The 24970-nt window shown below is 52.2% G+C and overlaps 2 protein-coding genes across 15 annotated transcripts in view; one reads left to right on the forward strand and one right to left on the reverse strand.

Annotated features, from left to right (window-relative positions):
- The window catches only part of FCHSD2 (FCH and double SH3 domains 2), a 310129-nt gene extending 306283 nt beyond the window's left edge, over nucleotides 1-3846 (forward strand). For both annotated transcript variants that reach the window (XM_047072457.1, XM_047072456.1), the window contains one exon: nucleotides 1714-3846. In XM_047072457.1, coding sequence (XP_046928413.1) covers nucleotides 1714-1797 — 84 coding nt within the window. In that variant the 3' untranslated portion in view covers nucleotides 1798-3846. The remainder of the gene's footprint in view (nucleotides 1-1713) is intronic.
- ATG16L2 (autophagy related 16 like 2) overlaps nucleotides 1-24416 on the reverse strand; it is a 34225-nt gene extending 9809 nt beyond the window's left edge. For 6 of the 13 annotated variants that reach the window (XR_006960751.1, XR_006960747.1, XR_006960748.1 and 3 more), the window contains exons 1-18: nucleotides 24274-24395; nucleotides 23949-24185; nucleotides 22002-22101; nucleotides 21042-21144; nucleotides 17194-17267; nucleotides 16661-16912; nucleotides 16458-16523; nucleotides 16032-16145; nucleotides 14673-14735; nucleotides 14013-14121; nucleotides 13561-13666; nucleotides 12586-12656; nucleotides 12237-12308; nucleotides 12002-12122; nucleotides 11590-11695; nucleotides 10782-10931; nucleotides 10498-10545; nucleotides 10281-10382 (exon numbers count right to left, since the gene is read on the reverse strand). Coding sequence is in view for 8 of the 13 variants with exons in the window: in XM_047072460.1 (XP_046928416.1) it covers nucleotides 10281-10382; nucleotides 10498-10545; nucleotides 10782-10931; nucleotides 11590-11695; nucleotides 12002-12122; nucleotides 12237-12308; nucleotides 12586-12656; nucleotides 13561-13666; nucleotides 14013-14121; nucleotides 14673-14735; nucleotides 16032-16145; nucleotides 16458-16523; nucleotides 16661-16912; nucleotides 17194-17267; nucleotides 21042-21144; nucleotides 22002-22101; nucleotides 23949-24057 (1766 nt within the window). In the remaining 5 variants the exon portion in view is untranslated. Of the gene's footprint in view, nucleotides 1-3093; nucleotides 9537-9655; nucleotides 9940-10280; nucleotides 10383-10497; nucleotides 10546-10781; nucleotides 10932-11589; nucleotides 11696-12001; nucleotides 12123-12236; nucleotides 12309-12585; nucleotides 12657-13560; nucleotides 13667-14012; nucleotides 14122-14672; nucleotides 14736-16031; nucleotides 16146-16457; nucleotides 16524-16660; nucleotides 16913-17193; nucleotides 17268-21041; nucleotides 21145-22001; nucleotides 22102-23948; nucleotides 24189-24273 lie in introns of those variants that run through there. The other 7 variants (XM_047072458.1, XM_047072459.1, XM_047072461.1 and 4 more) reach the window with 7 other exon arrangements.
- Nucleotides 24417-24970: the final 554 nt, after the last annotated feature.

A 24970-nucleotide genomic window follows, 5' to 3' on the forward strand; every position in this document is an offset into this window, starting at 1 on the left:
AAGCAGTTTTTTTCCAGCAAACATTTATTGATAAATTATTTTCCAAGCTTATATTTCTCTCTGTGAGGAACACAGAGATGAAATGAGATATACTTCATGTCCTTTTGAGGTTTAAGAGCTTCTATTCTCAAGGAGAATCTCTTACAAATAATCACCTCTACTCATCCCTCACTCTACCCCACCACCTCACTGTGAAACAGCCCTTCCAAGGTCATAACTTTCCCACACTCATCCAGTACATTTATTTTCCTTGACTTGCTTATCAGCATTTGACACCATTCCTTGAACCACTCACTTCCTTTGGCTAATTCAGCAGATGTGTACTGAGTGCCTTGTTAAGGACTTGGTTCTTAGCCATTGCAAAGTTGTAAGTAGACAGTGATGTGACTGGTTTTCCATTTTGAAACATTGCTGTGGCTTCTAAGTGAGAGTGAATGGAAGGTGGCAGAAGGGACATGGGAGCCATTAGGAGACTGGAGCAGTGGTTCAAGCAAGACTGGAGCATTTGTTCAAGCAAGATGGTGACATAGACTGGTGGATAAGAGTGAGAATGAGAAGTGAGCCAGTTTGTTCCACTGCCCTTTCCTGGTTTGCTCTCTACTTTCTGGCCCTTCCTTTTCATTGACCTGTATGGGCTTCTCTGCTTCAGCCCATCTCTGCTGATGCTTCTCAGGGTTCTGTCCATGGGTTGCTTCTCCTGAAGTCATTAAATTCACTCTCATTCTCCCCGTACAATCTCATCTACTCCCATGGTTTTGATAACCATTTATTTACTGACAACCCCTAGTCTCATAACTGCCAATCCAGTCTCTTCCCTGAGCTTCAGCCTTGTGGACATTTCACTGTATATGTACCAAAGCCCCAAAACTCGGCAACGAGTTAATTATCCACCTTGCCAGACACACTCCTTCCATATTGCCTTGCTTGGTGAGTGGAACCCCCATTCTACCACTGCTCTGACCTCACTCTTGATAGCTTTCTAGCCCTGCCTCCCACAAAGTCATCACCAATTCCTGCCACATGTATCTTGGAGACCTCTATCAAATACTCCCACTTCTCTCCTCCCTGCCCCACTCCTCCCATGCCCCCCCCCACCAATTCCTAGGTCAGGCTGACATCAACTCTCATTCACATGACTACAAGAGCCTCCTAAATTGTCTTCTTACCTACACTATTGCCCACTCTTGCCCTCCACTCTTTTCTCCAAACTATTATCCTAGTCATCCTTTCACATATCTGCTCCTGCTGTTTAAAATTCCACCAAAGATTCCTCTTTGCCTACAGAGTAAAGCTCAGATTTCCTTAGCGTGGCTTAATGAGGCTCTTCATGACTTCATCCCAAGCTACATCTCCAGTCTTATCTCTTGCAGCTTTCCTTCCAAGACAGGCCAAAAGGTTTTCAGTTCCCCAAGCATTGCTCTCTCTGGGTTCCGCCTCCAGGCCTTTGCTTTGGATGAGCCTTTTGGAGCTACAGTGACTCTTGTGCCCACGAAGCCTAGGCAAGACCCTGATTTGTGGGTTCCACATTTCATCAGAACAGTTAACTCCTTGGTGTGGGAAATAGAATTACATTGGAAGCACACGCTTTCATGTTAAGATCATTTGTGAGACCCCTGGGGTACCCATGTCTGTGGATAAATGACTGGTTGGGGTCTGGATGCTTCAAGCACTGAATCAGGGAGCTAACAATCCATGTATTTGTTCCTTGCTCAGGTCCGGGCAGCTCCCCCTCCACCTACACAGAACCACCGAAGGCCAGCAGAGAAGATTGAGGATGTGGAAATCACACTGGTGTGATGATGGGTTTGCCCATCCATTACTGCTACAATCAAGGCCAGGCTTGGCGTTTGGCCACTCTTGTTTTTTAGGCACCTTTGCATGATGATGACTCTTGAACGGAGCAAAAACAAGGAGGATTATGTGACCGGGTGGCCTGGTGGACTCCTCCCACGTTTTGAATATTTTGTGCCTTTTTTTGTTGTCATTTTCTATGTCATCTCTCCTACCATAGCACAAATCCTAGCGGGCCCTAGAAGCAGAGGAGGACAGCCCTCATGCCTAACAGTGGTCCATTTTTATATGAGACTCAAGACCAGGACTCACTCAGGGCACGGTCACAGAGAAACTGATCATGTGCACTCGTACAGTATATTACTGTGGCCACAAGGATGTGGCAAAGATCCTCATCTTTCTTCAAGTGGCTTTTGCTCGTCTGATTGAGTTTAATCAGATCATGTTGGCTACGTAAGGAATTAGAAGGAGGGATTTCAGGAGAGGCTGGCTCCTCCCTACAGTTAGTCCCCAGACCGAGAAAAGTGAAACCTTATTGGAAAAAAGTGGACTGCCCTGAGTTTATCGCCAATTTCATTAATGCACATCTCTTCCACAACTAACAGATTTAAAACAGTAACAGTGTCCTTTGTATTAATATTTATGGCATTCATTTAGTATTAGTGGAGCTAATATGGAGGGGCTGAACTAATAGCCAAATCTTGTCCATCACATAGACTTAATAGAAAGGAGGCTGCGGCTGAAGCAGAAATGGAACTTCCAGATCTGAAATGAGCCGATTTAATGTTCTTTTTGTATTTGGGTATTTTTCATCTTAATTTTTGCAGCATATATTCTTCTGACCAGTACCTTTAGAATCTGAGTGTCTAGGTAAATTGGGGACACATACTTGCCTTGTTGAGCTTCTCTGCTGGGGAGGCCCCTCGCGTCATTTTATTCCCAAACCAGTGCATGAGTCCTGACAGCCAGCCTGTGGCTGCTCTAGACCGGTGGCCACCCCCCACGAAAGTGCAGCTTCCCAGGTCCCACTGACCTGACATATTTCCTTAGGAGGAACAACCTGTGGCTCATGGAAACCAGCTTCTCATGGAAAAGGACTAAAGGGTTGCACACCCTGCACAAGTGCAAACTGATAAGGAAAAGACAAGTTCTCCGTGTCGCAAGGAGAGCCAAGAGTAGCTTTCTCCGCAGGCTAGCAAGCTCACGGTGGCAGGTGGCCCAGGGTAGGGCTCTGTCGGCTCTCCACCTCCTGTGGAAGATAGGGAGTGCCGAACCTAGGGACGAAGGGATTTTGCCAGTTGGTTTGTTTTTGTTTTTGTTTAAGAAATCAGATTTGCAGAATTTGATCTAAAAGTTGTATTATGCTTTGAAAACTCCATCCCTCCTAAGAATCTTTAAAACTTGAAATGCTCGCCAAATGTCCCCATGGGATTTTTGACCAAAAGTCAGGTTGTAGCTGAAGAAATCTTCAGTTAGTCATTTGATCACTTCAGTGACAGTACCCAGCGACGAGTCTTCTCCGTAATTTGGGGTTTTTGTTTCGTTTTTTGCATTTCTTAACCTGTTGATCTATTTGAGGTCTTTTTGTGTTTATCAAACTTATTCTTAAGTTTAAAAAAGAAATTAAAAGGGTGGTTTTTTAAGATTTTAAAGTTCTCTGACATGTTAAAAATCTTCAAAGCACTTTACAAAATCTTCCAAGTGCTTAAATCAGGCAGTTCTCGCTACCCAGTCTTGTATTCTCTCTTTAGCTAGCCAAATTGTCCTTGAATCTGGATTTTCCACATTCTCAGAGAGTTATTTGAAATCTTTTGTTATATTTTAAAATATTTTTTGGAAGAGCTGCTAATTTTATTTTAAAAAAACAAAGTTGTAAAAATATGCCTCCTTTTTAAAAAGAACCCTTCCCTCCAGGACATGTAATCAAGCATCACAGTGCACAGGGCCAGGCTTGGAGGGAGTGCCTCTGTGCAGATGTGCTTTCTTTACAGTGGCTGTAAAAAGTTTGTATTTATTATGTATAAAATGTTGAATAATAAAAAAAAATGGAATTAAGTTTTCTAAGTTTCCTTATAAAAAGATTTAGGTAAATAGACCTTCCAAATAGACAATGCTTTTTTATAAAGATATCCCTAGGCCCTCCTTTTTTAAACCATAAAACAGATAGAGAGGGAAGTGAATTCCCAGTTAAAGGCTAAGTCCCTCTGGCTGCCAGCCAGCCACACCGAGGACCAAGGCTCAGTGTGTTTGGGGAGGGGCCCCACAGCTCTCCTCTTCCCAGGGCTGGGCACATGCAATATGTATTCTTCCAGACATTTTCTGTACATAAAACTCATACATGTACACATTACCTTTTTACATATGTGGGGTTATATATTTAGTAGGTTTACCTCATTCTTTTTGAAGGCTATATTCTCCATGGTTTGGATATATCACAATTTTAAGCCTCCTATAGTGATGGACGTTTAGGTTGTATCCATCCATTTGCTGTTAGAAACTTGAAATTACCATATTTGTACATGATTCTTTATAAATTTGTTCCAGTAAAAATATTGGGTAAATTCCCAAATATGGAATTTGAAAGTAAAAAAGCTATATGGACATTTAGTTTTGTTAGGTTTTGCCAAATTGGCCTCCAAAATGATTGTGTCTGTTAACACTCCCACCAGCAGCATAAGAGACAACAGCATCGACTGTGGAGTCAGAAGGTCTCAGTTCAGTCCTGGCTCTCACTTGACAACTGTAGGAACTGAGCCTCAACATCCTCATGGAAACTTGAGGATAACACTGTGGATCCAAGAAGGATACCTCAAGTCTGTAGCACAGGTGGTCACCACCAAACACCAATATTCCTCGCCATCACCTCCCCCACCTTTAGTGATCTACAGCTGAGCTCCTTTCTTCCAGCTTCATAGTCAACAAGGTTGTCAAGGGAAGGTAGGTGCACGTAGGTAGGTATTAAATACCACATTCAATACCCTTTCCATCTTCTGCCTTCCCCTGCTAATGAAAGGTGTTCACATTTGAGATTGCTATTGGCAGCAGGGGCTTAGTCTGTGATAAGGGGGCAGAGTTAAGCTAATTGCCCCACCCCAGCATCACAGCTAAATTTTGGCCTCCGTCATCAGAGGAACTATCTGTAAAGCAATGAAGCCATAGATTCACCGCATATCACCTGGAACCCTTTCCTCTCTGACCTTCGACCCTAGCCCACACCCATAAACCAGACAGATATGCAAGTGGGAGGATGTCAGCTGGCTTTAGCCCTGCTACCACTTGATGGGTGACCTTTCCCTCTGGGCCGCTGCATCCCCAGCTTTGAAAGGAGTGGAATGATTTCTAAGGGCTTATCCAACACTTCTTGCTAGATGAGTTCAGTTTCTAGACACAATGAAAACACCAAACAAAAAGGTCACAGTATTTGAGAACCGAGCACACAGACTTCTCAGGATGGCCAGAAACTAAAAAGAAAATTCAAGCCATTGGACTGTCCACTGAGAGAAAGCAAACCCTCCTCTGGGCTGTAATCACATCCTGGGCTGCACTATTCCCTTGCTGCCCGGGGTCCAGCCACAGCCCTCAGTTATGGAGCCAATTACTGCCTGATTAACTAAACTGAGTAGCTTTACAACAAAATCTAGCTGCTTGGAATCTTTGCGTTTATTTTGCTCATTACAAAGAGGTTTTTATGACAAAACCACAGCCAAGTTCTAGAAATTTTAGTTTAGAAGGGGGAGAATTGTAATTTGTCCTGAAATCCTGCAACCTGACACAACCAGAATTAAGTTTCCTCCTAGACTCTCCCTGTTTGCTCTGTCACTGTTGATCCAAGAACCCTGTGAATGCCAAAGAGCATCCTGTTCCTGGACCATTTTCCCCTGGTCCCGTTGGCCAAAACAACAAATGAAGTACTTCTCTCATGTCTGTTTCTGAGAGCTCTCTAGTCTGGGAATATTTTCCCGGAGTGTAATCCTGAAAAAACAGATGGACCCACAAATAGGGTTCACACCCTTTCCACACTGTGTGCTAAACACCTAAGCAGCCTTCTTGTTCTCGTCACGCCCTTGGTCCTGTGAGGGGCATAGGGAGATCCTGGTCAGAATGCCCATATTCAGGTCCCTGGCCACCTCGATTAGCTGTGGCCTTAGGCTCATCTCTTCACCTCTCTAGTCCTTGCTTTCCTCATCTGTAAAGTAGGAATGAGAAGGCAATACAAACTGCTTCTTAAGATCCAGGAGGATCAACAAAAATACTGAGCAGATAAAATGAAAATATTTTTGACAAATGTGTGTCCAGAGAAAGGGAACAAGCCTGTACCCAGACATGGTATGCCAACTCTCACAGGTGGGTCCATACCTGGTGCCACCAAGATTCTTCCAGAAAACTTTCTAAGGGCCAAGACCACCTCTGTTCAATTCCTATTTGTCCAGTCAGCAAACTGACCACCCCAGGTCTTGTTCTGTCTACTGGAGACATAAGTGACTCTGATCTCATCTCTGTCACCAAGGGGGCTCACATCTGGTAGGGGAGAGTCAGGAACAGCAGACTCCAGCTGAGGTGTGTCTTCCAGGGAGATGACCGAGAGGCAGCAGGAGCTGCTGTCTAGTCTCAGGCTCACCGAGGCCTGAGATTGGACAGGGCAGGCTTACAGAACCCCCCCCCCCCCCGCCCGGGGATGAGCTGTGACATCTTTTGTGAGGCCCAGAGCTGTGGGGCAGGAAGTCTCACAGATGGGGAAAATCCTTCCCCTGGAAGACACCGCGATTTGCTCAAGGTCTTTCAGAAAGACCACTCGGAGCAGAACCTAGAACTGGGTATCTGAAGACCAGGCCAGCTCCTCTCTGCAGAACCTGAGGGTAATTTTCAGAAAAGAGGAATCAGCTGAGTCCTTACCCCAGCTCTGCTATGACCCTGCACAAGACCCTGGCTCCTCTCTGGGCCTCAATCCATGTGCACAGCAAGAGAAAGGGTATTCCAGTTTAGAGACCCCAACTCAGGCATGCAGCCCAAGTACTGAAAACCTGCAAGGTATGCAGACTGGAGAGCTGGAGGATACTAAAGGCCTAGAGAGGTTTTTAGCCCCTGGATTCTATCCCCACCAGAGACTTCAAAGACTAGATGGAGGTACAACCTTCCCAACCACTCTCCTCTGAGCTCTTCCCCTGCTCGGTCTTTGCCAGCTACGCCCACCTCCTTGGCCTGTGGCTGGCCTTCCAGACTGGCTCCTCCAGAAGCATTCCAAGTAAGCTGTGGTACACATGTGCTCCCTGAGGTGAGCACTCCAAGGGTGCTATCAGAGTGGCCCCACAAAGAAGGAAAGGTTTACGGGGAGCAGAGGGGTTGCTGGCCCTAGAGTGGAGTTAAGTCATCTCTGAGCACCTTTTCTGGATTATCTAAGTAGCCTTCACTGCAGTCCTGTGAGGTACCAGCCCCCAAATGGTGTAGCCAGTAACGGCCTCCCAGGATTCAAGTTCACTTCACTTTTGGGGGCTGCATGTCCCTCACTTCAAGGGACACTGACCCTCCAGACTCAGGCGTAGGTGGCCAGGGCCCAGATGGAAAACAGAAGAGAGGATGCAGGGAGGGATTTAGGATACACAAAGCTAGAATCCCCCACCAATGGTGGGGACAGAGCACATACCCCTCGGGCACTGGGGAGCAGGGGGAAGATGCCCTGATCTTGCATAAATGGAAGCCCAGACTCTCAAAATGTTACTTTCATGTCACAATCCAGCTGTGCCAGCTGTATGACCTCACATAATACCTGTCAATTTTATCACGTATGAGAGATACCCCACCAGGAGGTTGGGAGGAATAAACTACTGCATGAAAAGTGCAGAGCACTGTGCCTGACACATGAGCACGTAAGTAATGGTGGTTACTGGAGGCACTGGTCTTTCCAGCCATGAATCCCAGGAGACTGGAGAATGGCCTGGCAGACAGTAAGCAGCTGGTGACTCCTGGTGGCCACTAGAAGCCAGGACAAGAGGGCTGGGACAGGATGGGAAGAGTGTCAGGCCTTCAGGAGTCAGGCTGGAATAATACTACACTCCCAGCGTCAACTGTTAAATTTACTGAGTCCTTGAGTAAGAGAGTTTAGCCATTTAATAGACACTTCTCAGACCCTCTCTGTGCCAGGCCTAATCTCAAGGAATACTCTGTTCCCATGCTGGCATCTTCCAAGAGCTCCCGAGGGAAGGAGACACCAATGAACACAAGAATGGAGGAGTCCCCTGGCCAGCCTGGTAAATGAGCAAAGGCTCTCAGTGAGAAGATCCGAAAGACAAATTGGAACTGGGGTGGGAGGGAAGAACATTCTGGGCAGAGGGAAAGTCCATGTGCAAAACAGAGTAGCAAGGAAATGAAGATGCAGCTGAGGTCGACGGGCTGGCTCCTAAGGTCTTTGAATTTAATGTCAAGCTTCTCTGCAGGCAGCCTGGGAACTTTAGAGGGTTGTACCTGTGAGCATGCCATCTTAGAAAGTCACTCCGGCCTTGGCAAAGAGGGTTCTGGGAGGAGAGATGAGACTAGGAGAAGGTGGCCTGCATTGCAGCCAGGTTAGAGGCTCCAGGCCTTGGTGCCAGAGGATGTGGGATGTGAGGGGAAGAGACACTTATGTCAGGGGGAGAGATGTCCAGGAGGCAGGTGGGTATGTCACCCAGAGCTCAGGGGACAGCTGGGCCAAGAGCAGTGAGTGAGCTGAGAGTCAGCAGAGTGTAGACTGGGTATTCAATCAACACTCAGCCTTTGGCACGTGCCAGGAGCTTCACAGATACCAACACATTGAGTCTTTCTAACAACCTCTGAGGTGCGTACCATTTCACAGAGGAGGAAACTAAGGCACAAAGTTATTAAGGAACCTGCTCAAAACCACTCTACTAAATAGTGGGCTGAGATTCAAACCCAGACAGCCTGGCTGTGGAGTTCAGGTTCTCAGCAATCTGCTGTTCATCCTGGGAATGGTTTCCAAATTCTGGAAATGGCAAAGGCCCCCCAAGGGAGACTTTCTACAGTGATAAAGGAGAAAACCGATAATTCTGGATTGAAGCCTTTGAATCTCAGATGGGCAGAATCCCAAAAGTAAGGCTCCATCACTCAGGGACGAAGGTCTCTTCCTGTGACTGCCTTGTGACTGGCAATGGCTGTCCTGCTGATGACTCCTCCATACCTGAAGTTGACAAAGGAACTGGGGTGTGCAGGCTCTGCCCTGTCGGGTCTGCTGAGTACCACAGAGGCTTGTCATGCCAACAAGCCCCAACCCAGGCCCAGCCCATGGGGGCCCTCCCCAAGACACAGACATACTCAGGCTATTTCCCTTTCACTCAAGGTTCTGCCTCTGGAGCAAGAACACGCCTCCATCTAAAGGCAGGCCTGGTGTACTAAGTACCTGACCTCACTCTCTAGTTTATTAGAACCCTTTCCACCAGAGCCCCTCTGGGCTGCTTCCCCTGCTCCCTTCCTCAAACTCCCATGGCCCCTCCACAGCTCAGTCTACCCTCCTGAAGCAGGAGGACCCAAGGTATTGGCTTGGCCTCTGGACCAGCCTGGACCAAGGGTGAAATTTCCATGGCTCCAAGAGCCACTGCCCTTTGTCGCCTCTGAGCCTTTCTTCATGCCTTCTCCTCAGACATGAACAGCACTGAGGCCAGACTGGCTCTGCCCCAGCTCTGTGCAGGAGGAGGAAAGGGAGCCAAGCACAGGTGTCCTGGAGCCACCAGCCCAAAGATCTCTCTGCTACCTGAATGCTGCAAAAAGGCAAGCAGACACCAGTTTAGATGCAATTTTTTTTCACTTTTGTCAGCGAAAGAAGCAGAGATTTCAAACAAACAAACAAAACTAACCCGCCTCTCCCCCCCACCCCCACCCCCCCACACACACTTTGTTCTTCAACAGACAGGCCAGGTCCTGCCAGGCCTTATTCACCACTAAATGCCCTAAGGCCACCGCCACCTCCACCCTATCCCCACCCCCACTGGTTCTGGAGCCCTGCGAGCAGTGGGAAGCTGTCCTCTGGCTTCGGGCTTTCGACTAGACCTCCAGCCCAGGCAGGAGTCATGGCACTAGTGCCAGAGCACAACCTTCCTGGCCTGGTCCACGCTCACCACGTGGCTCCCAGAGTAGCACCAGGCCACAGCATTGACAGCAGTGCTGAGGAGAGGGGAGGGGAGGAGAGGGAAGGCGGGCTTCAGGGAGGCATCAGGAGCCAGGCCTGCAGGCTGGGCTCCGCTCCTCGTTATGGGATGCCGGCAGCTTGAGGCTCCCTCTGAGCCTACTGCCTCACCTATAAAGTGGGCTCACGGGGCTGTGGTGAAGATGGACCCACGTGCACATGAGAAAGCACCTTGTGAACAAGAAGGGCTCTGGGGGGTGGAAGGTGTGAGACAAGGACTAGGGCCTCCAGGGTCCCAAACACGTCAGAACCTGTTACTGGCTTAGCAGCAGTGGGGCCAGGATGGCACTGGCCCTGGGCAGGTGGTAGCTATGCTCACCAGTGGGATCCCCGGAGACTGCCCTCCAGCTTCCCAGTGTCCACATCCCAGACGTAAAGGGTTCCATCCCAGGAACCTGCCAGTGCGTAGCTTCTATCTGGACTGCAGTGGCCACAGCAGAACAAGCAAGAGATGATCAGAGGTGATGATGCAGACACCGACAGACGTGATCAGATGGGGCACACTCTGGCACAGGCATGTGCTCTCACAGACATACCTGAACACGGCTTTGGTCCAGTCAGAACCGCACTTGAAGCCATCAGCCCTGAAGACAGACAAGATAGGGGTCAGAACGAATGTGGCTGCCAATCCCTGCCCTTGGCCAGGAGCTTCAAGAGCTTCCTCTGTCCATCAAGGGCTTGGGCACCTCAGCGGGCCCTGGTCCAGAAGGGCCTCCAGGATGGGTCCCCCGCTGACAGGTCCAGAAGGACCCTTAACAAGGGCTGAGAGACCCAGCTGCCCCAGCCAAAGCCACAGTGTCAGTGGGCACGAGGCAGGTACCTGAACACTTGGCGGATATTGCTGACACGAAGGTCAATGACCTTGAGTGTGTTATCTCGGGAACAGCTAAGCAGATGCAACTGGTCATGGCTGAGGTTCAGAGAGGTGACCCGACCCTGCACAGGGATGACCTGGGTGCAGCAGGGGCCCCTAAGGAGCAAAGACAAAAGCATGGATAAGAAGCAGCCCACCCGGGCCACTCCTTGCAGGTTAACAGAGTCCAGAAGTGCCCCGTTGTCATATCACTGGGGCCAGGGCTGACACTGACTAATCTCCCTTCTCCCACTGCAGCCAGCCTCTCCAACAAAATCTTAGGCAGCCTTTGACTCAAAGCTGGAGGCCTCGAAACCCCTGGGTCACTAAAATAAGTGCTGGAGGGAAAACCATGAGAGTTGCCTTTAATTGTGTGAAAGAGAGCAAGGGGGTTCACGCGGCAATCACCATACACCAGGAAGGAGGAGCTTCAGGCATGCCTGGCACTGGCTCCAGCACTGGCTTTTATAAACCATCCAAGCCCAGTGTTGAGCTCTCAGATTTAAAAAACAACGAAAACTTTTGTTCCCTTTGATTAAAAAGCGGTAACTAAGTGGAAAGGGGGCTTGGTTGGCAAGGCCCAGGCAGAGTCCAGCAGTCGGACCAAGAGCCACTAAAACGGTGGCACAGGTCCCCAGGGGCAGTGGAGCTTCCAAGGGGCCAAACCCAGCACAGACAAGCCACCACAGCCTCCATGGCTCCATGTCCAAAGAGAGGAAAGAGAACACAAGATGCCTGTCCCATGCCTCGACCACCCACAGCCCATGCCCATCACCTGCTGTCCCAGAACCGGATCTTCTGGTCATTGTGGCCACTAATGATTACATGGTCCCCACACACCACATCATTACAGTACGAAAGGACATTGATGGTCCTGGAGCCTGGGGACCAAGGATTAGAGCCCTACCTCAGAAAAGGGTTGTTGGAAGCCCAGAAGCCCCAGAGAGGTAGTATCCTCCCCAAATTAGAACCCAGATCCTCTGCTTCCCAGCCCAAAGCCTGAAGTCACCAAGAAACCAGGCAGAAATAAAAGCACTGATGGGGGATAGAGAAGGACAGGCCTTGGGAGGTTTCACCCCAAATGCCCGTGAATCTTGGAGCCACTCCCAGAGAACAGGCTGAAGTATTCTTGACCCGGCCTGGGGGTGCCAGCAGGTAGGGAGGGAGAGGAAAGGGCTGGACCTCACAGTAGGCGCGGCCGAGGTCCCACTCCTTCACTGTCCGGTCTCGGCTCCCAGTCACCGCCTGGTGCCTTGTTAGCTTGAATTTGGCAGCCGTCACCTTGTCTGTGTGTCCAGACAGTGTCTCCTGCCCCCATATCCCAGGTATGGATCAAGGGGATGGCCAAGACTCCATAACACCTCCCCCGGGGTCCAAGGTATGACCCCTGAGCCCCAGGTTGCTTCCTCAGTCACGCCTTACCTTGGACTGTGCCTCCCCCACCTTCCAGAGCTGGGCAGCCTGATTGTAAGTAGCTGCCAGTATCTGGGAGCCCTGGAGAGATGGAAGGGGAAGGGAAAGGCCCTGAACTTGGGCCCTGACAGAAGCAAAATCCCTCAAGCCAGATAGCCTCAGAGCTTCCCACAGCCCAGGTCACCCAGGCAGGCAGGGTAGCTTCCAGGCCCAGGGAAGATTTGTGTAGCAGCCAGGACTGGTTCTGGGACATCCATGATGTTCCCTTATGTCCCAGAGCCCCCACCTGCTCAGTGTGGAGATGGGCAGGGGGCACACACAACAGGCATTCCATGCCACTGAGGCAAAGGTCCCTCACCGAAGGGTCAAAGTCCACGCTGGTGATGCTGCCACCAGCTCCTTCAAGGGTCTGGTTGGCCTCCAGACGACCTGGGGGGACCGGGGAAAGGACAGGTGAAGTGGGGTCACTAACCTCATGAAAAGAAGGAGCTGGGACGATCAGTCTCTCCCAAGTTAGAAAACAAAACTCTGGGGACCTGGGCTGGAGACTGCACCTCCCCCAAATTACCAGCAGGGGGCTCCAGGGAACAGCAGGGCTACAGAGGACCACAGACAAGGGACTGTCCCTAGGTCACACAGCAAGCCAGGGCCAAGACTTTCTCTAGGAAGTCTCCAGGAGCTAACTGTGACTCCTCAACACACCCGCCTCTACAAGCACAGGATAAACAGCCAACACTCATCTCCTGAGTTCTAAGAGCTCAAGTGATACCAGAAGAGGCCACTGGTGGACCCCAGGGACCGGCTCCTCAAGGGCCCCTACAGGACCTAAGGATAAGGGACCCCCACCTCCCCAAATACGGACCATCTGAGCTCAGCCCTCCCCATCCTGCAGGCCTGGACCCCAAGAGCTGGGAGGCTTGGCCCAGAACTCTTGCCAAGGGGCCATTTGGCCACTGCTCTTAAGAATGTTACATGTGTTGGGGCACCTGGGTGGCGCAGTCGGTTAAGCGTCCGACTTCAGCCAGGTCACGATCTCACGGTCCGTGAGTTTGAGCCCCGCATCAGGCTCTGGGCTGATGGCTCAGAGCCTGGAGCCTGTTTCCGATTCTGTGTCTCCCTCTCTCTCTGCCCCTTCCCCGTTCATGCTCTGTCTCTCTCTGTCCCAAAAATAAATAAACGTTGAAAAAAAAATTTTTTTTTAAATAAAAATAAAAAAGAATGTTACATGTGAGGAAACACAAACAGATCGAAGACCTTTGCCCACCAAGGAGCAAGTTGAGGGTGGGGTCTGGAGAGAAAGCACTAGGTTGGCCCACCGGGGAGGAACCCTCACCTCCCACAACGTTCCAGAGATGGATGAAGCGGTCAGCCCCTCCAGTGGCCAGGAGGCTGCTATTGGGGCCAAAACAAACAGCATTGACCTCGGAGAGGTGGGCATTCTATGGGAAAAAGAGACAGTGGTGGCCCTGGTCCTCACCATACGTACCTCTTGGCACAGGCTCACAGGGTCCCTCTCACACACACACATGCACACATCGGGTCTCATCAGCCCTGCAGCAGCCTCCCGCTACACATCCTCATACTTCCCTGCCTGGCCTCCTGCTCTCCCTCTCCAGTCCATGCCCCATTATAAAATGCTGAGAGACTTCTACTACAGGCTGGGGGAAGAAAGCTTGTGCTCCTGGTGAGGTGCCCAGCCTTGCTTCCCTGGCCTCCCTGGATGACCCCTGGAACCTACACTCTCCATGTCAGCACCCCGTGCATGTGGCCCAGCTCCTCCCTTACCAGCACATCCTGAACCTGGGTAGGAGGCTGGACGGCCACGCACACAGGGATGCTCTGGTATCGCTGTTCAGGAGCTCCTCCAACAGAGTGGCCTCTCCTCTTCTTGAAACTGGGTGGGGGGCAGGTGTCAGGAAGGCATTTGGCAAGGCCTTCTGACACGGGAGCCTCATACTCCTGAGGCAACAGCAATAGGAAGCAAACACGAATGGTGGCAAAACATGGCCCAGAGGTGCAGCGAGCTTGTTCCCAACGCAGTCTCTGACCCCAGGGGTCAGTGTGGAGATGAGAAGGGCAGAGAGTAGAGTTGATGGATGCAGAGGAACCTCAGGGCTGGGGTTTCAGTCTTAGCCTTGCTACCACTTGGCTCTGGAACTCAGAACAAGTCCTGACACATCTGAGCCTTTTCCTGAGTGATAGTTCCCATCCAGGCTCAGACTGCAGACCTTGGTCCATGGACCATGGATGAGGGACAAAGCGTGGAGGACAGCCAGGCAGGGCCTGGAATGAGCTCAGGGAGAGGCAGCAGAGACTCACACAGACAGCTGGACAACACATGGACAGACAGATTGAGGCACATACACAGACCAAGCCTGGACACCAGAAGCCTGACACAGGCCTCTAAGGGGCCCAACCCCTTCACACACACACACACACACTTACTCCAGAAGCCCCTTCACCACATCCACACAGCGGGAGAGCGTCAAGGAGGTGGCGGAGGCAGACCTGGGGTAGAATCGAAAGAGATATGCTAAGGGACTGGCCAGTGAGTGTGCAGACAGCAACCATTCATCCCTGCACTCTGCTGGGGACCCTGAGGCTCACAGCCACTTGAGCCTGGGACAAGACTTGGCTCCTCCGAGACCAGGAGAATACGATGACCCGGAGCAGTCCCAGGAAGGTGGAGGCAGGGAGGGATGTGGCAATGAAGTCTCCCAAAGTTTCCACCATGATGGTAAGAACTGCCTCACCACCCAAATGCCCCCCCACAAAAAGCTCTGGGCAGGCTGAGCTGGGGCCTACGGGGGAAAGGGTGAAGGTACCCTGAGGCTGGGATACCACAAGGCTGGAGTTACCAGGGGTGGTAAAACCTAAGCTTGCTGAGTGACCTCAAAAATGCCCACAAGAGGGGCGCCTGGGTGGCTCACTCCGTTGAGCATCTGACTTCGCCTCAGGTCATGATCTCACAGTTTGTGAGTTCGAGCCCCACAGGGACTCACTGCTGTCAACACAGAGCCTGCTTTTGATCCTCTGGTTCCTTCTCTCTCTTTGCCCCTCCCCTGCTCGTACCCTCTCTCTCTCTAAAATTAAAAACAAATAAACATTAAAAATAATGCCCAGAAGAGGGTGTGTCCTGGGATGACTTGGCCCACAAAGGCTGCCAAGAACTTTCAGGACCAGCATTTCAAGCTCCTCCCCAAAGTTCTTTCACTGCCCCCAGGCATGGACAACAGTGATCTGCAAGGAAGGGCTGAAAGAGAAGCCTTCAGGCTGGGGAATGGAGCAAGGATGGGGGGAAGGCAGTTTCAATGACAGATAAATGGAGAGACAAATGGGAGAGACTGAGGGGAGGGGCCCTCACAGACTGAAGCCCCAATCTGTGGGCTTCAGCAGTCCACGTGAGCTCACACCTATACATGCTCACATGTTCACACGTACTCCGATATGCTCCCCCAGGTGTGTACACACGTGCTCTCACGTCCATGTGAGTACGTGTGCTTGTACACCTATGCCTACACACACGCCTGTGACAGCTGAGTCCTGGGCCTTCCCCACAGGCTCCCTCCTGGTGACACCCCACCCCCAGAGCTCTAGTCCTGAGAAGGAGAGAAAGAGGCGCTGGAGTCCCTAAGGCCGCAATGATCCCAAGAGACTCCAAGCACTGGAGGTCAGACCTGTCCTGGGAGGTGTGACCTGTACTGCGGCGTCTCCCCAAGCCCCTCTCAGCCCAAGAGCTGGCCCCAAGGCCCTAGAGGAGACTCCAGAGTGGGGCCCGGCTCAGAGCTCTGAGACAGTCCTCACCTGAAGGGCCTCTTCCACTTCTCACCAGCCTCAGTCTCCAGGGATAGGGGCTCAGCAGTCAGGGTCACAGTCTCAGCCATCTCTCTGATCCCATCACCTACAGTGTTTGGACTCCTGGGAGAGGGGGTGAAACTCAGTAAGGCCAAGGGACCAGCTCCTCCCTCACCCGCCCCCCGCCCCGCCCCGGCGCCCCACTGTGAAGAGCAGTCTGTGCGGGCACACGTGTGGCGGGCAGGCCTTTGGGCTCCTCTGACCACACGAGTCTGCACGTGTCCTGTGCGCTCAGTCTAGGTGGGAGCCTCTTGCGGACACGTGGGGGACAGGGTAGAATTGCAGGCAGAAGTCAGAGAAAGCGCTTTAGAGCACGCGGGGAAGAACGGGCTGCAAACCCTCGGCGGGCAGGACCTGGCGCACCCCGACTCTTACTCGCTGATGCTCACTGTCCGCTTGGCAGCCTTCTTTAGCTCCAGGGACATCCGCGCCTGCTTGGCCCTGGGGGGAGAAAAGCGTCCCGAGAGCCGGATCCCGCCCTGACGCGCCACGAGGCGGGGCAGTGAAGCTCGGACCGTGCCCGCCCCCAAAGGAGCACGGCGCTCGAGTCTCCGAGGGGCGGGGCCCGGCGCGCTCACCTCTCGTGGCGCTCATTGCGCAGGTTGCGCTCGGCGGCAGCGCGCGCCTTGCGCTGCACGAGCCACTCCAGCAGGTCACGTGCCTCCTCCTCGTGCCTACGCAGGGCCGCCTCCTGGAGCCCGGCTTGCGCGCGGAGCGCCTCGTACGCCGCCCGCTGCGCAACGTTCAGCGCCCGCTGCGCGTCCAGGTGCCGGGTCTGCTGCGCCCGCGCCTCCTGCAGCTGCGCCACGCGGGCCTCCAGAGCCGCCAGCCTGGAGGAGGGGGTAAGGGAGAGACTCTCCGTCGTCGCCCAGTGGGAGCGGGTCTCAGAGGCGGACGGACTTGCCCATGTCACGCGGTCAGGCAGGGAGCAAAGCCAAGTCTCCAATCACGTCTTCCACTCAGGCCTGCCGTTCGGGGCCGCAGAGCCCAATACGTGGGGAAAGCCCTCGGGCCGTGCTGGAGACACGCAGGGTCACCCCGTCCCCGGGCAGAGATGGCCCCGAGCCACCCAGAGATGGGCGCGGTCCCCCTCGCCCTGGCGGCGCCTCACCTGCTCTGCCGCTCCTCCAGCGTCGACTCCAGGGCGCCCAGGGCTGCGCTCTTCACCACCACCTGGTAGGCCATCTGGGGGTGGTCGGGGCCCGCAGTTGGGTGGGCGTGGGCGCCTCTGCAGGGCTCCCAACGTGCCCCCAGCCCCTCCCCCAGTGGAGGCTGGTGGGACAGACTCTGCTACTCCACCCACCCGCCCCCTAACTGAAAAGAAAGCAGAGGCTCAGATACGTTTAGGATCCTGCACAGGAACGCCCTACTGCTTTTGTGGAACAATGGAAGGGCCTTTAGGCTCTGGAGTTTCACCTGAGTTTCAGTCCTGGCAGTGCCACTTATTTTCTGTGTGACCCCGGGGTAATCATTTAACCTCTCTGAACCTATTCTGTTTCCTCACCTGTAAAATGGGAATGATAGTGCTTACCTCACAGGGTAATATTAGGAGTAATATTTCAGGTAATAGTAAACGTTTATATGGCATGTCTGTCATGCCTTGTTCTGAGTACTATATATGTATTAACTCTCTTAATCACCATAACCACACCAGGTCCTGCCACTTTCCCCATATTACAGAAGAGGACATTGGCGCAGAGAGGTTTAGGATCTTGACAAAATTACACAGCTAAGCGGCAGAGCTGATGGGTGAACCCAGGCCACCTAACATTATGCTTCAAGTACAGGACAGATCTACAGGAAAGGTTCCAGGGATGTGGGCTCTGTTTCCCACGTCTCTAACCCCTGACCTACCCAACATAAATCCCTGAGAGCAACAAGGAGCACTAAGCAGAGGCACAAAGGCAAGAACAAGAATAGACTCTGGGAGCACGGAGCCCAGACTGAATGCTGGAGCTGCCCCCAGCCCAAGAGTGGGGGTGAGGGTTACCTCATCCATACCCCTGCCTCATTCAAAACAGTCCTTCAAGCAAGAGCTGGAAAGCCACAGACAAAGCTCAAGTCCCACTTTTTTTTTAATATTTATTTTTTTAATATTTATTTATTTTTGAGAGAGAGAGAGAGAGACAGAAGCAGAGAGAGAGGGAGACACAGAATCTGAAGCAGGCTCCAGGCTCTGAGCTGTCAACACAGAGCCCAACGCGGGGCTCAAACCCACAAATTGCGAGATCATGACCTGAGCCAAAGTTGGATGCTTAACCGACTGAGCCACCCAGGTGCCCCTTAAATATTTATTTGAGAGAGAGAGAGAGAGAGAGAGAGAGAGAATATGAGTGGGGGAGGGGCAGAGAGGGGGGCGGACAGAGGATCCAAAGTAGGCTCTGTGCTGACAGCAGTGAGCCTGATGTGGGGCTCAAACTCACAAATCATGAGATCATGACCTGAGCAGAAGTCAGATGCTCAACCAACTGAGCCACCCAGGCGCCCAGCTCAAGTTCCACTTTTTAGAGCTGAGGGGTCAGTGGGAAAGACGGACCTCAGGCAAAGCAGTTCCTACTAGGTGACATGAGGAACATAGGAAATAACTGAGGCTGGGGCCCTGGTTGCTAACCTGTTCCTGTGTTCTTTCTCACATGGGCCTGGTGAGGGATGAATTGAAGAACAAGGTTAGTGTCACTCACCTGCACTGACACATCTCCCTAAATGAGTGGTCCTGCATGTGCCTACTTTCCTAGCTGGCCCAATTTCTAATGTTTGTAATTCCTTTCAGCACTGAGCAGTCTGACCTCCACTTCTGCTTCCTCACCTGTCATTTTACTTTCATTAATGCTTTGTTATTCAATATTTTGGGGATGCTTTTCAAAATCCAGATAATACAGGTGGAAAACAGATTAGTGGTTGCCAGGCTAGGGATGGTTGGGGGAGAGGGTTGAGTTGTGACCGAAAAGGATAGCAAGACGGAGATCTTTGTGGTCATTAAATTATGCTGTATCTTGCACAAATCCACATAGGGAACAACATGACAAAGAAATGTATGTACATTTCATACCAATATCAGTTTCCTCATTGTGTGTACTATAGTTACACAAGATGTAGCCAGTCTTTGCTACTTCCCATGAATCTATAATTACTTCCCCAAAAAAGTTAAAATAATGATAAATGCTTGTTGTGATATGTGAAACAGTACTAAGAATTACAGAAAAAGCTGCTCCCCATCCCCTGGCATATCCAGTGGGAACACACACTGGTGTGAGTCTGAGGAAGTGCCAGGGAGAGAGTGCTAAGGGCAAGACATTTGTGAAAGTGTCCCAGACAAAGGGGACCATAAGGTCAGAGATTGGAGAGTGGCAGGAAATGCAACAGGCGGCTAGAGAACTCCACTGGGAAGGCAGGCTAAAGCGTTCTAGAGGATATATACCAAACTGACAATGGGAGAGATAGTGAAGGGGGTTTCACTTCTTTACTCTATGGGCTTCTGTTTTCTTGAAATGTTTACAACGAGCATGTTTGTGTGTATTGTCTTTTTTTAAGGGAGATCTTTTTATTATTAAATATATCACTCTGTGTGCTGTGCAGAGAATGGATGGGCGTGCCAAGGGAGAGATCATCCAGGAAAGGATGAGGGTACTTGGGCCAAGCCAACAGAGACTTGGTGGATTTGAAGGTAGGATCAGTGAGCTGGTGACTAGCTGAGGATGGAGGGCTGGGAGAGACCAGAGGTCCCCCCTGAGCTTTCAGCCCAGTGACTGCCAGTTGGGGAGTGGGGGCTACCTCATCCATCATTTAGTTCACAAATATTCATTAGCATGGACTGTGGAGACAGACCCCAGGGATCAGTGGAAGCAAACCACAGGCATCCCAGGCCTTGGGGATCTCACAGCCCAGAAAGTGCCACAAATGTCAAGTTGCAACTACAACAGGGGCTCTGAGGGAGAGGCTCTCACTGGGTTCCTAGCTCCATTCCCACACTAGTTGGGCAAGTAATGTGGCATGCTGTAACTGGGCATGTGTTTATGGCCTATCAGTTTCCTCCAATGGACTGGAAGCTCCATGGGGCCGGGTCTTGTTCTTATCCTGTGCCTGTGACAATATAACTATTGTCAATAAATCTTTGTTGAAAGAATGGATGGGGATCAGAGAAGGTGGATTCATGTGGAAGGATGTTCAAATCCTGACTCCACTTCCCTAAGCCTCAGTTTCCTGCTCTAAAGTTGTAAAGGAATAGCTGAAATAATGTTTTAGCCCAATGCCTGCAGGAGTCACCTCTCAATGTGCTGCTGGCCATATATTATGGGGGATATGGCGAGTCTAATTTTAGATGTGATGTCCAAAGACCAGCTGAACAAAGACTGTGGAGCTCATGAGAGAAGGCCAGGCTAGAGACAAGTCTGGGAATAAGCAAACAGAGAAAGTCTTTGAGGCCACAGGAGTCGGTGAACCCACCCCACCTCCAAGGAACACCACATCTGTAGGGAGGAGGGAAGGAGACAAAGAAGGAAGCTTAGAAGTAACTGCTACAGAAATGAGAGGAAACCTGGATGGTGTGGTGAAACAGAAGACAAGACACACCATAGGGTGGGGGCAGCAGTGTCAGGTGGAGGTAGCACACCCTGCCATGTGGAGGTGGACCACCTTACTCATTTGGTCTGCAAACTCGTGCTGTGCATCAGCAGGTGCTAGACCCTGGGTTGGTGAGGCAAGCTGTGAACAGAGCAGGCAGGACGGTCTGGAAGGGGGAACAGAGGTCGTCTGGCCTTGCACACCTCATACTCCTCTCTGAGCTCTACCTCACATCCTCTGGCTGCTGTTGAAGACTCGAACTGGGCTGCCAGAACCAAACTAGAGAGCACTCTGGCACCAGAGTTGGGGAATGTCCCTCGTTTGCTGGACCCCTTGGACCACCCAAAGTCCTGGATTGTGGCTCCACCCCATTCTCTCTCAGACCCCTTCCCAGCCTACCTCACCACAGACCAGCCGGAGCCCCTCCTCCTCCTCTTGCCACTTCATCCTCAGAGTGGTTGGTGAAGGGACTTGGTCTGAATCGGGCTCCGATTCCTCCTCCCTGTCAACCAGTAAGAGTGGCATTCATTGTCCCTCCATTCACCCACAGAATGCACACAAAAAGCCTGAAACCAAAGCCGTGTACTTTCACCTGCAGAGGGTGGAAGCCAGAAAGCCAGCAGAAGAAAGAGCAAGTCTCCAAAAACTGGAACTACCCATGACTCCTCTGCTCTGGGATTTCCCCAGGCCTTGGGTTACCTAGCCAGGACCCTCCTCAAGAAGCACCTCCCATGGGGCACCTGGGTGGCTCCGTCAGGTAAGCATACAACTTCAGCTCAGCTCATGATCTTGTGATTCGTGAGTTCGAGCCCTGCATCAGGCTCTGTGCTGACAGCTCGAAGCCTGGAGCCTGCTTCGGATTCTGTGTCTCCCTCTTTCTCTGCCCCTCCCCTGTTCACACTCTGTCTCTCTCCCTCAAGAGTAAATATTTTTTTAAAAAAAGTTTTTTTAAAGCACCTCCAAACTCTGAGGCCCAGCCCATTCCTGGTTCTCATCTTCATTCCCCCTTTAGAATATGTAGCAAGACCCTACTCTCCCTTTGGAATATGTAGCAAAGACCCTTTCTGTCTGCATCAGGTAAGGGTAAGAAGACAAAAAGAGAAGAGGAGAAAAGGCAGGAGTGTGGGCGTGGAAAGGGAAGAGATGAGACAAATGCGGAGCTGGATTGAGCAGGGTGGTGGAGAAAGGCCATTCTAAGCAGCTGACTTGGAAGAAGCCTCAAGAGTCCACTTCCTCCCTCCCCTGGGTAGCAGTTAAGGACCAATGAGGTGTCAGAGAGAGAATGAACCCAGGACAGGCAGTGGGGGCAGGACCCAGGCACAGGCAGCTCATCATAACCAGGTATACACATACACTCACCAGGGGCCCTGGTGGGTAGCAGGAGTGGCATCGTTTGGCTCTGGCTGCAGCTTCTCTGAGATCCGGGTCAACAATTCAGCCTTCTCTAGGAGACGGTTATCTAGGGGTGCAAGAGGGTGAACCTGGGACAGAGACAGACACTTGCAACAGACTCCAGGCATACCTGGAGTTCTGCATACCCAGAGATGCAGAACGAGGGAGCTGCTGACAGTCTGGGCGCTGCCCTTTGCCTAAGGGGTGTCTGTGTAGCTCTACCAGACCTTCAGCCCTGGCAGACCCTCCTTACAGCATCTGCCCACAGGCCCTCCCAGGAAACCTACTCTCCTGAGGACAGAGAAAGACAACCACCACTGGGGAAGTATATGGCTGGCCTCACTGCCCACTCAGGGTCCTGAGGGAAGGAAGGGGCCAGAGATTGATTCAGTCTTGCCCCAGAGCAAGGCTTTGCCCCAAAGAATGATGAAACACACCAAGCTCCACCTGCTAGTGGCCTTTGGTAAATTACTTCCCCTCCAGGGCCTCTTACTTTGTACACTAAAAAACAGTCCTGTCTTTCCCACATTTGGGGTAAGTAAGTTTCCTCCAGGCCAGAAGAGAAAGTCCTTGAACAATTATGTAGCAGACCTCCTCGAGTTTGGTAGTTTTTGCTACAGACCCTGGAATGTCTCCCTCTACCCCCACCACACTCACTTCCTCTTTCTCACCAGTTTCAGGGTAGGGTGGGGGTGGTAATCCCAGGTTTAGCTCCTCAGCAAATTTCCTTCACCCAGTCCCCTGCCTGTCACCTTTAACTTAGGTCACTGGCCTAGTTCTCACACAAAACCCCAACCCAGCCCCCAGGGCACTGCACTGACTTCCCAGCAACTCTAAAGATGCTGTTTGCCTAATTTATGGGTGAGAAATTGGTGGTTTAAGGATATAACCCACCCAAGACCACAGAGAAGACTAGAGCTTCACTGTCTGATCTCAGCCCTCCAGAGTCACACAAATTGCAGCTGGGGGATGGGGAGGGAGAGGAGGCTCTTCCCTCAAGTTGGATGGTTCCATTGTCCACCAGAGCAGTGGAGAAGTGAGGCTGGCCTCACGTCCCTGAGGGAGAGGACCAGCAGCCTAGAAGGCTGCAGGGAAATCACCCAGGACAAAAGCAGCAAATTCAGTGGCGGGGGGGGGGGGGGGGGGGGGGGGGATAGTTAAGCAGCAGCTAAAATTAGGACCAGTGATGGAGCTGGAGGAATAGTGGTTGGACTTTCCACCCCAGACGTACAATCTTGAATGACCAGACGCACTCACACAAATGTACACCTGTTCATCCTGGCTTGAACTGCCATACCCACTCCTGACCAGCGCCCCTAGAAACACCTGTGAGAGTATGACTTCTTGGGTTCACCAGCAGCCAGTTCTCTCTAGAGGCTTCAGTTGCCCAAGCACAGAAGTGCTCCAAAAACCTGAGCCAGGATCACTTGTCAGTGGCAAAGCCTGGGACTCTGAGCTTCCTCCCTAAGAGATTCAGAGTTTAGAATCTCCAGCTACTCTGGAATTCTTTCACTGGGCCACAGGGACCAAATGAATTGACTTGGGTTGTACCCTGGGGACCGCACGGGAAAGGGAAGAAGCATAGAGACCCTAAAACACCCACACTCGCTAACGAAGCCATGCCCAGGAAACCCAGCCTGGGGAGAGGCCGCCCCCTGAGGAGAGAGGAGGGCAGGAGCACCAGGAGGGAGCTCCGTCCAGGAAGGGGCTCTAAGCAGAACCTGGACTGGGAAGCGCGGGAATGTTGGCCAGGCAGAGGTGTAACGGACCGAAGGTCCGGCAGGGCCAAGGCTTTGGAGGCGAGAAGGCATTGCTGCACACGGGTGACAGCCCGAGGAGCCAGACAACACTCCGTCCGCGCCCGGAGCCCCATCCCCTCCACGGCCATCTTCCAAGCCCCCGTGGCGCACTCACAGGCAGGCACCAGTTCCAGGAAGAGTGCCTTTTGCGTGCGGTCCCGCTGCCGAAGCTGCCGCACTATGTGGCGTTTCCAGGGGACACCGGGGGCGCCGGGCCCCTCCATGGTAGCTCCCGCGCCTGCACCGCGCGCACCTCCCGCGGAAGGAGGCGAAACCGGGGCGGGGCCTCGGGGGACTCCGTGACGTCAGGGGGCGGCGGCGGCGGGGAATCCCCGGATTGTACTAAGAGCGTCTGCTGGGGGGAGAAAGCAACGCTAATATGGGGTGAAGCCGCCCCCCGCCAGGGTCTACACCACCCGGATCGCACCAAAAATCCTCACCTACGTCGGGGCTCCCATTGCTGTCCGCGGCAATATGCGGTGATGGAAGTCGCGGGCTCTGGGCGGCTTCCCCCAGGCCTGTGGGCACACTCCCGGGCCGGGTCATTAACCCCTCCGCGCCTGGACCGAGTTCAGAACTAACGGAAGATCGCCCAAGGCCCGCCTGGACAAGCTGCCCTCAGAGATAGAGACCCCTCATACCCGGACCCTGCCCTCGAGGTGCTCAAGATCTGTGAGGAGAGGCGACACGGACGTGAGGCGCACACAGCGTGACGGCGAGTTGCAGCACAGAGGAGGAAGGGACTGAAGGGAAGAGGCAATGCTCTCTGGGAAATGACCGCATTTGAGTTAGGACTGAGGGCTGAAATAGGTGTTGGCCAGAAGAGCGAAAAGGATTCCAGGCAGAGGGAAGAACAAGTACAGAGGTTCCATGATATAAAAAGTCCCAGGGGACAGAAACTCGTGGAAGGACAGGAGGCAGAAAAGCCCTTGTGGAGAGCAGGGCTTAGGGGCTCAGTTCTTCGCCCCGAAAAAATTGAGGTCCCTGAGAGTGAAAGGATGCAGCTGATTTCATCTGGCAAATCCCTCGCCCAGAAGGGAAAAGCATCTGACTTGAGGTTGCACAGGCGTGGGTGGCTAACCTGGCCAGCAGCCCAATGTCCTGCCTCAGGGCTCAACAGTTCGCTCCAGGGGCGAC

Source organism: Lynx rufus, unplaced genomic scaffold (genome assembly GCF_022079265.1).
Source record: "Lynx rufus isolate CCGP_SWC_20201006 ecotype Redwood Valley unplaced genomic scaffold, mLynRuf1.p SCAF_9, whole genome shotgun sequence".
Lineage (NCBI taxonomy): Eukaryota > Metazoa > Chordata > Mammalia > Carnivora > Felidae > Lynx > Lynx rufus.